General features: G+C 38.6%; 1 protein-coding gene across 12 annotated transcripts; it reads left to right on the top strand.

Moving 5' to 3' along the window:
* The first annotated feature begins 239 nt into the window (after positions 1-239).
* Positions 240-7,075, top strand: LOC147544295 (uncharacterized). 12 transcript variants are annotated; one of them, XM_086637980.1, is made up of 9 exons: positions 240-4,568; positions 4,647-4,782; positions 4,896-4,983; positions 5,081-5,121; positions 5,249-5,418; positions 5,559-5,627; positions 5,969-6,087; positions 6,382-6,496; positions 7,056-7,075. In XM_086637980.1, the coding sequence occupies exon 1, from the start codon at positions 2,034-2,036 to the stop codon at positions 3,303-3,305; it is 1,272 nt and encodes a 423-aa protein (XP_086494106.1). In that variant the 5' UTR covers positions 240-2,033; the 3' UTR covers positions 3,306-4,568; positions 4,647-4,782; positions 4,896-4,983; positions 5,081-5,121; positions 5,249-5,418; positions 5,559-5,627; positions 5,969-6,087; positions 6,382-6,496; positions 7,056-7,075. The 12 variants fall into 12 exon arrangements, with proteins under 12 accessions (XP_086494106.1, XP_086494113.1, XP_086494111.1 ...); XM_086637987.1 differs by lacking the exon at positions 7,056-7,075 and having other exon boundaries at positions 4,744-4,782; positions 4,896-4,927; positions 6,382-7,048; XM_086637985.1 differs by lacking the exon at positions 7,056-7,075 and having other exon boundaries at positions 4,744-4,782; positions 6,382-7,048.
* The last annotated feature ends 7,616 nt before the right edge of the window (positions 7,076-14,691 follow it).

Here is a 14,691-nt window from a genome sequence, read left to right as displayed (position 1 = left end):
CGGAAGTTGAATCGGAGTCGGGACGGAAAAGTAACGGAGGAAAGAAGCCGAAGGACATTTTTGTATTTTCTGAAAATTAGAAGAAGTAGAAACAATTATGCAGGCACCCCTTGGTTACTTAATGGAGCCCAAAAGCCCAAGGAAGAAGACCAAAGGAGAAGTTTATGAGCACCTCTCTTTATAAGCCCAATTCAAAGTTAGTCTTACCAAGTCAAGGGTTTTAGAAAAAAAGAGAAGGCTGGTTGGTCATCTTCTCATAGAGGATTTTAGGGTTTAGGAGGGGAGTTGAGGGAAAGGAAGTGAGAGGAAGTAGCCGCCGGCCATAGCTTTGGCCGGCCGGCACATCTAAAGCACGGGCACTTGAAGAACAGATCGGGATCAGCCTTCACAGCAGCTAGCTTCTCTTGAACAGCAGCTCATGGTACAGAGAAGAAGCTCGAGTCTTGGCTGGAAACCACGGGAAGAGCTGCTCGGGATTTCCCTCAACAGCTCGAGACGCCGGCGAATAGAGGACGGGCAGCAACCGAGAGGGAACAGCAAGCTTTCATAGCTCGGTATTGGCGAACAGAGCACGGGACGCTTACGGGAAGCTTAACCGGGAGCACGGGAAGCTTGGCCGAACCTCATAGCAGCTCAGATTTCAATTTCTTGGTCGGATTTTGCAGATCTGGTCGGACAGTTTTGTGGTGATTCCGGCCATCTTTTTGGCCGAAAATTTTAGGGTTTATGCTTGAGTTACTCACTTGATAATTTCCCTTGTGTTTCCTTGTGCTTTGGTGTTCAAATTTCTAGTGAGAGAAAGCTTAGTTATAGCTTTAATGGTGGATTGTTTTTGAAAGGAAGAAGAAGACACTGTCGTTAAGGGGAGGTCAAGTTCGGTTAAGAGGACACCTATTATATTTTGTTAAAGGGACTCCTGCATTCTTTTATAGGGAGATCGACAGCACTTCAATATATATATTTCCCGTCGATCTTAGTCTCGCGCCTCATCGGAATAGGGAGATTCTCACCTTAACTTTCTTTGTTTTCTTCCCGTTTATTATTTGTATCGCCATGTCTAGCTAACTTTTGTAGTCGGATACTCGTGAAACATGTTTTGATGTGACAAGAGTTTTATTGCTTTTAATGATAAAATCTTCCGAGTTTTTAGACCGTTCATGGACTGGAATCTGAGTTAAACCAAGAGTTCGTTGACCAATCCAAGTAAATGGGTGAAGTTAACTGACTTTTCATGCTTATAGATCATTAATACTAGTCACTATCGATTTTGTGGATCGAAGTATCCCTCTCATTCGATTCTTGCTCGACTCTTTTCGAATCTCTCACCTTTACGTTAGTTAGCCTTATTTGTTTATTTATTTAAAATCAATCCAAAAACCCAACTTATTATCTTTGTTTTTAGTCTGAGTTAGTGACTGACACTTAAACCGGTGGGTTAGACTTTCTCGATATTCGTATTACCTTCCTATCTTCGTGGATCGATCTCGGTCTTACCGGGTTATTACTTGACGCCCGTATACTTGCGGGTGGAGACCTATTTAGGGTAACCTTTTAGGCCCATCAAGTTTTTGGCGCCGCTGCCGAGGATAGGTTTAGTAGTTCAGATATTGTTTGCTTGTTTTGTTCATTAGTTTAGTGTTATTTGTTAACTTAGACGTTTTTCTTTCTTTATTTTCGTAGTTTCTTATCTTTTTTTTTTTTTTTTTTTCAGGTACCACTTTAAGAGAAAAGCCCAAAAACAGGAACATAGGATCGAAGGGGAACAAAAGAATCAGAAAGGAATCGGAAGGAAGAACGAAACGAGAGGAACATCCGCTAGTATCGTATTCTATCTCTTTCTTTCTTACTTGTGTGTGATTGGTTGGATAAGTTTTGATTTGCATTGATAGCTTGTTTGTTAGTTCCTTGAGCATTGTGAGATCATGGCACGTTATTCTAACGGTTGGCCATTTTATGTTGATGATGATGATGACCTTGTTCTGAGGAGTTCCATCACTACCCGACCTGGTATGACCTTCGGGGAATACTAGCAGATGAGTAGAAACGAGCCTGACCGACCTGGTATGACATTTGGGGATTATCAACGAATGTCTAGAAACGGTCCGATTAGTGAGGGGAGTAGACCAGAACCTGATCGATCTCGTATGACATTAGGAGAATACCGACAAATGTATAGAGATGGTCAAATTAGTGATGGATATGGTCTGACACCAAATATGTATGAGAGACCTTATAGTCCACACTATTTTGAGACCAATGATTTTAGAGACATGTATGATCCTAATATGTACGATGAGAGTTATGATCAAGAGTCGTCATTGAATTGCACTAGTGAGCCTTATTATGAGGAGACTCTTGAAGAGTCCACGAGTCGTCTTAGAGAGATGATGTCACAATTTGCGACTCAAACGACGCAGGAGATTGAGTCATTGACTCAACAGGTAAAGATGCTTAAGTCACAGTTATTCGTCGACGAGGAGGGGGTTTCACCACCCCAAACTCAAGAGGGTACTAGGTACGATGACGAGGGTAATACGTCTAACCCTACTACTAAGTTAAATGTCGATGAATTTACTGATAGTACCTTAGAGCCTGAACGGTCTGATGGCCTTGTTGTCTTGTTTCCTCCACTAGTGTCGTCTCACCATGATAGGACTACATTAGACATTGATGTTCAGGGTGATGGCTCTACGAGCAAGTTTGAGGATGACATGATTATGAACTATCCGATTTTTGACACTTGTAAGGAGTCAGTGTTAGATGCAATTCTAGGAAGGCCTGCTATTATAACTGACTGCGAGGCTCCAGATGTCTTTGAGGATATTGATGACGTAGTAGTTAGAGACATGTTGGATAGTTTGTCAGACTATTTACCTAAGGAAATCATGGACCTTGACTTGGTCCCCGAGCATATTGCCTTACCCTTAGAATCTAGTTCGACTTTCCACATGATCTCAAACTCGATTGTTGATCCCTTTTGGGACATTTCAGACGTCTTTCCAAAGACGTCTATGGACATAGTGGATATTCTGTCCACTAAGCTTCCAGATGAATTTTTTCCTTCAACTGATATTTTGACTCTTCACATGTATGTTGATCCTTTTGATGATTTCTTTGTTGTCGTTCCTTCTATTTATACCTACTTAGTGGACTGTGCACCCACTAAGTTTGGGGATGGCTTGTTCTCTTCCATCGGCTCATGTGCACTTTATATTCTTTATCTTTTTGTGAGACGATTAGCACCGGCATATAGCTTTCTTTGGGTTGACCCCCAAAATTTCCGTCTCTTATTGTATGATCTTTGACTGATTGAGATGGGTCTTGATGTTTGTGGGTATCATCTCTGGAAACCCTCCACGAGACAGAACTCGTGCTCTTGCGTAAGCAAGAGAATCAACGAATAATTGCATAGCTCAATGCAATCGTGTTTACCCGCGTTAGTGGTCATTTTTGTGGTCATGATCTTATGTGCTTCATTCTAATATTGCTTGTTGATCATAGGAGCATTTCTTATTTGTTTTGCTTCTGAGGCATAGTTTGTTCCAAGTTTGGGGATGGCGACGAGCTCGACATCAACTTGGAACCTGTTCATACACGAGTCTCGGTAGTAGTATCTCTTATCTCCTCCGGCTATGGTAATATCTTTCCATTCTTCTCTTTAAATTAATATGTCTTATCTTTTGGTGAGTATACGGTTGAAACATTGAGGACAATGTTAATTTTAAGTTTGGGGATGGGGTATGACTTTCAGCCATGACCATGGGGTTTCCAAAGACAAGAGGGTTCAATAATTCGACCAAAATTTGAAAATTTTTGGGTAGATTTGATATGACTTTAGTGGTATGCTTAAGTATGTTGATGCATGTGTTTCAGTTTTGGTGAATGTTATGCATGTTCTTTGTCTTTCTTATGAATGTCAAGTCCTTTAGCGTTTGTTGTCTGATCATGTGAGTAGCATCTTAAGGAAAAATGAACATTTCTGAGGGACCTAGAATAGTCATTAGTGGAGACTTAAACCCATGTGAGATATTTGAGCCTTTATATTGTTTTCGAGTGTACTCTTCTGCGCTAACTCTGAGTAGAATGAAGAGCTACTCAACCTCCACTACAAAAAAACGTCACATTTGTAACGGCTATATGTAACGGCTTCCATGAAAGCCGTTACAAATAACACTTTTGTAACGGTCTGTGGAAAGCCGTTATAAATCTTAGCTCATTTGTAACGGTTCCACGCTGAAAAGCCGTTACAAAAAACCTAATTGAGTCGGCGCGAAATTTGGCGCTCACAGTTGGGTTATTGTAACGCCTTTGTTAAAATAAGGCCGTTACAAAAACTGAATTAATGGCGCCACACGTTCGCGCCTAAAACGCTTGTTATAACGGCTGCGCTGCCGTTATAATTACCTCTTTGGGTAACGGCTCTTTTGTATTAGGGCCGTTATAATTGTTGGAAGCCCTAAATTAGAAAACAGACCCTCCATCATTATTTTCTCTCTCTAACTGCTACTCGTTCTCTCCTTCCTTCTCCTTCAATATGAGCTCATTCTCCTTCACTCTCTCAAACTCAGGTAAGATCTCTCTCATCTTTGTTTTTGTTCGACTTTATCTTTGAGTCTGATTCGTTCTCTCTCTCTCTGGTTTATCAGTCAAATCGATCACAACGAAGGAGCCAAGCAAAACCCTAAAATGAAATAACTAATTTGTGATCGAAACCCTAAATTTTGCTTTTCTTTCTCATAACAGGGGGTTATTTTGATCTGGTTAGGGTTTATGAATAGTTGGGTATGTAATTTTCTTTGATCAAAACCATAAAATTAGTTATTTCATTTTAGGGTTTTGCTTTAGATGTGATTAGTTTTTATGACTAATTGGGTATGTAATTTCTTGATGAAAAGGGAAGTAGCAGCGGAATCAATTTATAAGGAGGGTATGTAATTTCTTTCTCTCTCTCTGGTCTATCAGTCTCACTCTCTCTGATTTGTGGTAAGATCTTCTCACATTCTTGTGTTAATCTCTAACTACTTTAGTTATTTTTTATTTCTTCAATTTCTAACCACTTTGATGTGTAAATCTATAAAAGATTTTAGGATTTATTTGATTCCAACAACAACAGAGATTCTGGTGAGGGTTTACCTTGAATCTTCCTTGATGTTTGAACTTTCAAATTAATAAGTGGTTGAAATTAGGTTTTCAATATTTCATTGATGGTTGTTTTTTTTATGGGATAATTTTGTTTTTCTTATTTCAGTTATTGGTTGAACTCTCAAGGATTTTGTTGCTGGAATATCAAATTTTCTAGTTTCTTTTTCTCATGGCTTGAATCCTGCGGTTTAAATCAAACCGACCTAAAAGGTTAAAATGCAAAATCAATCCTACTGTTGAAATTTCAGTCGACATTGTTTTCAAAAACCCAAGACTGTAAGTTTGAAAACTTCACCTACAGTCGAAATTTCAGTCTTTCAAGTTTAAACAAAATACGGAAAAAGAAATCGCTTAGCTGTATTTACTTACGACCTTGATTTCCTAATTAGATGTTAGTGGTTCTGTTTGTTGTATAGGGTATAGCCAAGAGATGGGCGAGAGCTGCTCCAAAAGGAGCTGCAAGGAAGGAGGTGAGTTATGACAAGGTAATTTTTTTTTAGAAGGGTACTAGGTCGACTGCATTACTGCTCTCTCTTAATTTGGATCAGTCGGAAGATCCGCTTAACATTCACACGTGAACACAGCTTAATACTGGTTAAGTACACTTATACAGTGACAACTGACAACCTTGTGATAAGATTAGATACTCCTTAATTAGGATTTCTCCTATCTGACGCGTGATGTTTATCTCATCTGAATGATAGACTCGAACTAATAGTCACTGCATTTGAGTCGGATACAAAATTAGTTATTATCAGTTGATCACTAGTTAATGGTGGGCAATTTACATCTGGGGTATTCAACGAGAACTCTTTCTTCTTTTCAGTGTTTCAGGTTGACTGCTTTCATGCTTCAAGCAGGAGTGATCCTTCGGATGTTCCTTCTTCCGTTTTTTTGTCAAGAACGGACTTAATTCATTTGAAGTGAGCAATATGTTATTGTTAGGTATTATAACCTAATCTCCTCTTTCTTTCATTTATGTTATACGCTAAGATATAGTTTCTTGAACAATATGTTATTGTTAAGTATTATAACCTAGGTTGGTCGTGAAGTTCAAAATGTTGTAATTCTTATCTATTATCCTTATGGGTGGGCAATCCCCTTCTATGATTAATGATGCCTGTCACATTTGTATGCCTTCAATTAGCATTTTCTGTTAGGTCCAAGACTTAAGTCCTGGCATAGCTCTGGCTTGAAGTTGAAAGTATACTTAAGTTGGATAATTGTTCTGTTATTTAGGCTATGGTTAGCAAACTTGGCATATTTCAAAACCAACAAAACAGAGAAATAGAGAGTAAGACTAGAAAAGAGGCTTCAATTCATCTTGAATTCTTGATGATGTTCAAGTGTGCAGGTAACTTTTTGGCATGTTTGCTATAGCAATAGTATAATATTTGCAGATTTTTCTCATCACCTCCAGTTTTTCATTTTTTCGTGTCTTTATGAGTTCACACATACCTCTATAAAATGAACATTGTCACATTAATACTCAGCTTTCCTGTCTATAGTGTAATGTCACAGGTATCACGGAAATCTTGGTCGAAATGAGTGGTGGTCGCCCATTATGTACATTTCGACCGAGAAATTTCAGCTGAAATCACTGTTTATGTCGAACTGAACAGTCATTGACACTGTATAGTAGATTAGCTAATAGTTAGTAAATAGTTCTCGATGATTACAAAAGGGTGAAAGGCATGCAGTTATTAAAAACCTATTGATTAGCTTTTGAATCAACCTGCTGTTTTATTAGTATAAGATTAGCTATGTTCTTTTGAAATCACTGTAACCCAGATAAGAACTTCTTCGATAATGTTATACCTAAATATTGTATGGATAATAAACCAGATGTTGGAATGAGATTGTATAGAATGATGAAAGACACTGATATTTTCCCCGACTTGTCAATTTATAAGGTTTTGGTGCAGTGCCTATGTATAGAATGATGAAAGACACTGATATTTTCCCAGATGTTGGAATGAGATTGTATAGAATGAAGAATAGCATATTTACTGATACTTCGGTATATTTTCAATCATTTTTTTTAGTTGAGTTCTTAAATGCGATCTTCATCCAAAACACTAAACGATGTATAAGAAGTACTATGAACTGTTTCTTAAGATATGATGTTTGGTTTAGAAACCATGAATTGGAAACTTGTATTAAGAGTATGAAGTCAATATAATGAGTTTTGTTTGATTTATTGTATTAGTTTAAGTTATCTCGTTTACGTTGGTTTTTTGGTGTCCAAACAGGGAAAGCAGTGCTGGATTTCACAGATTTGATTTTTTTTTGTTTTTTATTAGTTATTTGTAACGGCCTAATCTCAAACCGTTATAAAAAGTCCTTTTGTAACGGGTTTCCTTCCTCAAGCCGTTACACACAAGTGTCAGTTTTTGGAAATTGGCTGACTCTTTTGTAACGGCCTATCTTCACAAAGCCGTTACAACAAGACTTTTTATAACGGCTAGAAGCCGTTACAAATTTATTAGCAACGGGGTTTTTTATAACGGTTTGAATTTTTTATATAACGGCTCTTGGCCGTTACAATAGACCATTTGTAACGGTTTTTTCCTGTTTTTGTAACGGTTATGGCCGTTACAAATGTGACGTATTTTTGTAGTGCTCGTAACTTTTAAAAGAGCTTAGACGATCTCATGAGCTCAACTTTCTTAGCCACTAGGAGTGACATCACGATAGCGACCTTACTCTTGTAGTCCATGAAACCCGATAATAGTGTCAACTTTAGGTAAACGGATACTCCACCACCTATTCATCATCTTATTCCCGAGAATGAAGGCATGATAGTTATAGAAAGAAGAATGTGAAAGCAAAGTGCGAAAGAAGAAAAAGTTGTTTGTTGAGAATACTAGTGTTAGTATTTGTTTTGTTATAAAAAAAAATGAAATAAAAAAAGAAAAAAAAAGTGAAAAGAAAAAAAGATTGAGTTTACTTGTTATTTTGTTTGTGTTGTGAATAATAAAGTGTTCAAAGCAAAAGCTAAATTTAGTAGTTGTTTGAGCGTTCTTTTTGTTGAAGACGTCGACATTCTCGAGATTTCACTACTTTCATCTCATTACTTGTATCCGTTGACCTTTAGGAAGCATTGTTAGAGGGTATAGTGGGTGAGAAGGGTGAGTGAGCTTCCCCATTCCATTTTAGTGGTTATTTCCATTCTTTAGAGATCATTTCGTTCTAAAACTTGTTATCCTCATTTGTTTTGTATGTGTTGAGTTTCTCTTTATTCCATGCTCACACATTAGAGTGAACCGTATTATCTATTTTTGAGTGATTTCATGTTTAAGAGTGTATGACCGTGAGGCTAAAGTCGAGGCGAAATGTACTAAGATAGAAATCGAAGTTTTGTGACTTTGAACTTAGATGATGCTCATTATGATTGGACGCTTACATTTTCGGATGAGACTACTAGTGAGGAGACTTTTAGCATTTATATGCGTTTATCGATTTTGATTCGCTTGTTAAGCATGCTTGAGTGTGTCATTGGTTGTCATTATCTTATTTACATCGATGTTGAACTCTTTTATCTCTTTGAAACTGGAATTTTGTGGGTATATTCTCTGGAAACCCTCACGAGACGACACTCGTCCACTAGGGGTAACCTAGGGGTTTAACGGCTTGTTGCATACGCTAAATGCAACCGGGATTCCTCCGAAAGTGAGTTAGGATTTTACTTAACTTGGATACATTAACTTTGATGAGTTAGTTCGAGGACTAGCAAATTCTAAGTTTGGGGATGTTTGATGTGGCGTTAAAATGCCACATTTGGATACATTAACTTTGATGAGTTAGTTCGTTTCGGGTTTTATTTCTAATAATTTATGTATTTTTCTTGTTAGGAAGCTTATTTGGAGTTTGACATTACATTCGGAATAAAACGAAGCAATTCGTCACATTTTCGTCTCATGTGGAAGAAACCGGAAGGAAATAGCACCAGGGGTATTTTGGTCATTTTGAGAAAATTAGAGGTTAGACGGCAAATGGAGTCAAGGGTGAGTCTGACGGTGAAAACGGAAGTTGAATCGGAGTCGGGACGGAAAAGTAACGGAGGAAAGAAGCCGAAGGACATTTTTGTATTTTCTGAAAATTAGAAGAAGTAGAAACAATTATGCAGGCACCCCTTGGTTACTTAATGGAGCCCAAAAGCCCAAGGAAGAAGACCAAAGGAGAAGTTTATGGGCACCTCTCTTTATAAGCCCAATTCAAAGTTAGTCTTACCAAGTCAAGGGTTTTAGAAAAAAAGAGAAGGCTGGTTGGTCATCTTCTCATAGAGGATTTTAGGGTTTAGGAGGGGAGTTGAGGGAAAGGAAGTGAGAGGAAGTAGCCGCCGGCCATAGCTTTGGCCGGCCGGCACATCTAAAGCACGGGCACTTGAAGAACAGATCGGGATCAGCCTTCACAGCAGCTAGCTTCTCTTGAACAGCAGCTCACGGTACAGAGAAGAAGCTCGGGTCTTGGCTGGAAACCACGGGAAGAGCTGCTCGGGATTTCCCTCAACAACTCGAGACGCCGGCGAATAGAGGACGGGCAGCAACCGAGAGGGAACAACAAGCTTTCATAGCTCGGTATTGGCGAACAGAGCACGGGACGCTTACGGGAAGCTTAACCGGGAGCACGGGAAGCTTGGCCGAACCTCAGAGCAGCTCAGATTTCAATTTCTTGGTCGGATTTTGCAGATCTGGTCGGACAGTTTTGTGGTGATTCCGGCCATCTTTTTGGCCGGAAATTTTAGGGTTTATGCTTGAGTTACTCACTTGATAATTTCCCTTGTGTTTCCTTGTGCTTTGGTGTTCAAATTTCTAGTGAGAGAAAGCTTAGTTATAGCTTTAATGGTGGATTGTTTTTGAAAGGAAGAAGAAGACACTGTCGTTAAGGGGAGGTCAAGTTCGGTTAAGAGGACACCTATTATATTTTGTTAAAGGGACTCCTGCATTCTTTTACAGGGAGATCGACAGCACTTCAATACATATATTTCCCGTCGATTTTAGTCTCGCACCTCATCGGAATAGGGAGATTCTCACCTTAACTTTCTTTGTTTTCTTCCCGTTTATTATTTGTATCGCCATGTCTAGCTAACTTTTGTAGTCGGATACTCGTGAAACATGTTTTGATGTGACAAGAGTTTTATTGCTTTTAATGATAAAATCTTCCGAGTTTTGAGACCGTTCATGGACTGGAATCTGAGTTAAACCAAGAGTTCGTTGACCAATCCAAGTAAATGGGTGAAGTTAACTGACTTTTCATGCTTATAGATCATTAATACTAGTCACTATCGATTTTGTGGATCGAAGTATCCCTCTCATTCGATTCTTGCTCGACTCTTTTCGAATCTCTCACCTTTACGTTAGTTAGCCTTATTTGTTTATTTATTTAAAATCAATCCAAAAACCCAACTTATTATCTTTGTTTTTAGTCTGAGTTAGTGACTGACACTTAAACCGGTGGGTTAGACTTTCTCGATATTCGTATTACCTTCCTATCTTCGTGGATCGATCCCGGTCTTACCGGGTTATTACTTGACGCCCGTATACTTGCGGGTGGAGACCTATTTAGGGTAACCTTTTAGGCCCATCAAGTTTTTGGCGCCGCTGCCGAGGATAGGTTTAGTAGTTCAGATATTGTTTGCTTGTTTTGTTCATTAGTTTAGTGTTATTTGTTAACTTAGACGTTTTTCTTTCTTTATTTTCGTAGTTTCTTATCTTTTTTTTTTTTTTTTTTCAGGTACCACTTTAAGAGAAAAGCCCAAAAACAGGAACATAGGATCGAAGGGGAACAAAAGAATCAGAAAGGAATCGGAAGGAAGAACGAAACGAGAGGAACATCCGCTAGTATCGTATTCTATCTCTTTCTTTCTTACTTGTGTGTGATTGGTTGGATAAGTTTTGATTTGCATTGATAGCTTGTTTGTTAGTTCCTTGAGCATTGTGAGATCATGGCACGTTATTCTAACGGTTGGCCATTTTATGTTGATGATGATGATGACCTTGTTCTGAGGAGTTCCATCACTACCCGACCTGGTATGACCTTCGGGGAATACTAGCAGATGAGTAGAAACGAGCCTGACCGACCTGGTATGACATTTGGGGATTATCAACGAATGTCTAGAAACGGTCCGATTAGTGAGGGGAGTAGACCAGAACCTGATCGATCTCGTATGACATTAGGAGAATACCGACAAATGTATAGAGATGGTCAAATTAGTGATGGATATGGTCTGACACCAAATATGTATGAGAGACCTTATAGTCCACACTATTTTGAGACCAATGATTTTAGAGACATGTATGATCCTAATATGTACGATGAGAGTTATGATCAAGAGTCGTCATTGAATTGCACTAGTGAGCCTTATTATGAGGAGACTCTTGAAGAGTCCACGAGTCGTCTTAGAGAGATGATGTCACAATTTGCGACTCAAACGACGCAGGAGATTGAGTCATTGACTCAACAGGTAAAGATGCTTAAGTCACAGTTATTCGTCGACGAGGAGGGGGTTTCACCACCCCAAACTCAAGAGGGTACTAGGTACGATGACGAGGGTAATACGTCTAACCCTACTACTAAGTTAAATGTCGATGAATTTACTGATAGTACCTTAGAGCCTGAACGGTCTGATGGCCTTGTTGTCTTGTTTCCTCCACTAGTGTCGTCTCACCATGATAGGACTACATTAGACATTGATGTTCAGGGTGATGGCTCTACGAGCAAGTTTGAGGATGACATGATTATGAACTATCCGATTTTTGACACTTGTAAGGAGTCAGTGTTAGATGCAATTCTAGGAAGGCCTGCTATTATAACTGACTGCGAGGCTCCAGATGTCTTTGAGGATATTGATGACGTAGTAGTTAGAGACATGTTGGATAGTTTGTCAGACTATTTACCTAAGGAAATCATGGACCTTGACTTGGTCCCCGAGCATATTGCCTTACCCTTAGAATCTAGTTCGACTTTCCACATGATCTCAAACTCGATTGTTGATCCCTTTTGGGACATTTCAGACGTCTTTCCAAAGACGTCTATGGACATAGTGGATATTCTGTCCACTAAGCTTCCAGATGAATTTTTTCCTTCAACTGATATTTTGACTCTTCACATGTATGTTGATCCTTTTGATGATTTCTTTGTTGTCGTTCCTTCTATTTATACCTACTTAGTGGACTGTGCACCCACTAAGTTTGGGGATGGCTTGTTCTCTTCCATCGGCTCATGTGCACTTTATATTCTTTATCTTTTTGTGAGACGATTAGCACCGGCATATAGCTTTCTTTGGGTTGACCCCCAAAATTTCCGTCTCTTATTGTATGATCTTTGACTGATTGAGATGGGTCTTGATGTTTGTGGGTATCATCTCTGGAAACCCTCCACGAGACAGAACTCGTGCTCTTGCGTAAGCAAGAGAATCAACGAATAATTGCATAGCTCAATGCAATCGTGTTTACCCGCGTTAGTGGTCATTTTTGTGGTCATGATCTTATGTGCTTCATTCTAATATTGCTTGTTGATCATAGGAGCATTTCTTATTTGTTTTGCTTCTGAGGCATAGTTTGTTCCAAGTTTGGGGATGGCGACGAGTTCGACATCAACTTGGAACCTGTTCATACACGAGTCTCGGTAGTAGTATCTCTTATCTCCTCCGGCTATGGTAATATCTTTCCATTCTTCTCTTTAAATTAATATGTCTTATCTTTTGGTGAGTATACGGTTGAAACATTGAGGACAATGTTAATTTTAAGTTTGGGGATGGGGTATGACTTTCAGCCATGACCATGGGGTTTCAAAAGACAAGAGGGTTCAATAATTCGACCAAAATTTGAAAATTTTTGGGTAGATTTGATATGACTTTAGTGGTATGCTTAAGTATGTTGATGCATGTGTTTCAGTTTTGGTGAATGTTATGCATGTTCTTTGTCTTTCTTATGAATGTCAAGTCCTTTAGCGTTTGTTGTCTGATCATGTGAGTAGCATCTTAAGGAAAAATGAACATTTCTGAGGGACCTAGAATAGTCATTAGTGGAGACTTAAACCCATGTGAGATATCTGAGCCTTTATATTGTTTTCGAGTGTACTCTTCTGCGCTAACTCTGAGTAGAATGAAAAGCTACTCAACCTCGTAACTTTTAAAAGAGCTTAGACGATCTCATGAGCTCAACTTTCTTAGCCACTAGGAGTGACATCACGATAGCGACCTTACTCTTGTAGTCCATGAAACCCGATAATAGTGTCAACTTTAGGTAAACGGATACTCCACCACCTATTCATCATCTTATTCCCGAGAATGAAGGCATGATAGTTATAGAAAGAAGAATGTGAAAGCAAAGTGCGAAAGAAGAAAAAGTTGTTTGTTGAGAATACTAGTGTTAGTATTTGTTTTGTTATAAAAAAAAATGAAATAAAAAAAGAAAAAAAAAGTGAAAAGAAAAAAAGATTGAGTTTACTTGTTATTTTGTTTGTGTTGTGAATAATAAAGTGTTCAAAGCAAAAGCTAAATTTAGTAGTTGTTTGAGCGTTCTTTTTGTTGAAGACGTCGACATTCTCGAGATTTCACTACTTTCATCTCATTACTTGTATCCGTTGACCTTTAGGAAGCATTGTTAGAGGGTATAGTGGGTGAGAAGGGTGAGTGAGCTTCCCCATTCCATTTTAGTGGTTATTTCCATTCTTTAGAGATCATTTCGTTCTAAAACTTGTTATCCTCATTTGTTTTGTATGTGTTGAGTTTCTCTTTATTTCATGCTCACACATTAGAGTGAACCGTATTATCTATTTTTGAGTGATTTCATGTTTAAGAGTGTATGACCGTGAGGCTAAAGTCGAGGCGAAATGTACTAAGATAGAAATCGAAGTTTTGTGACTTTGAACTTAGATGATGCTCATTATGATTGGACGCTTACATTTTCGGATGAGACTACTAGTGAGGAGACTTTTAGCATTTATATGCGTTTATCGATTTTGATTCGCTTGTTAAGCATGCTTGAGTGTGTCATTGGTTGTCATTATCTTATTTACATCGATGTTGAACTCTTTTATCTCTTTGAAACTGGAATTTTGTGGGTATATTCTCTGGAAACCCTCACGAGACGACACTCGTCCACTAGGGGTAACCTAGGGGTTTAACGGCTTGTTGCATACGCTAAATGCAACCGGGATTCCTCCGAAAGTGAGTTAGGATTTTACTTAACTTGGATACATTAACTTTGATGAGTTAGTTCGAGGACTAGCAAATTCTAAGTTTGGGGATGTTTGATGTGGCGTTAAAATGCCACATTTGGATACATTAACTTTGATGAGTTAGTTCGTTTCGGGTTTTATTTCTAATAATTTATGTATTTTTCTTGTTAGGAAGCTTATTTGGAGTTTGACATTACATTCGGAATAAAACGAAGCAATTCGTCACATTTTCGTCTCATGTGGAAGAAACCGGAAGGAAATAGCACCAGGGGTATTTTGGTCATTTTGAGAAAATTAGAGGTTAGACGGCAAATGGAGTCAAGGGTGAGTCTGACGGTGAAAACGGAAGTTGAATCGGAGTCG

Source organism: Eschscholzia californica, unplaced genomic scaffold (genome assembly GCF_041429995.1).
Source record: "Eschscholzia californica isolate CP2 unplaced genomic scaffold, dmEscCali1.0.p SCAF_4, whole genome shotgun sequence".
Taxonomy (NCBI): domain Eukaryota; kingdom Viridiplantae; phylum Streptophyta; class Magnoliopsida; order Ranunculales; family Papaveraceae; genus Eschscholzia; species Eschscholzia californica.
Note: the sequence above shows the minus strand (reverse complement) of the source record. Positions and strands in the feature narration are given on the sequence as shown.

Coding starts and splice junctions, on each gene's coding strand:
- LOC147544295 (XM_086637980.1), top strand. CDS start 2,034: ATGAGTAGAAACGAGCCTGACCGACCTGGTATGACATTTGGGGATTAT.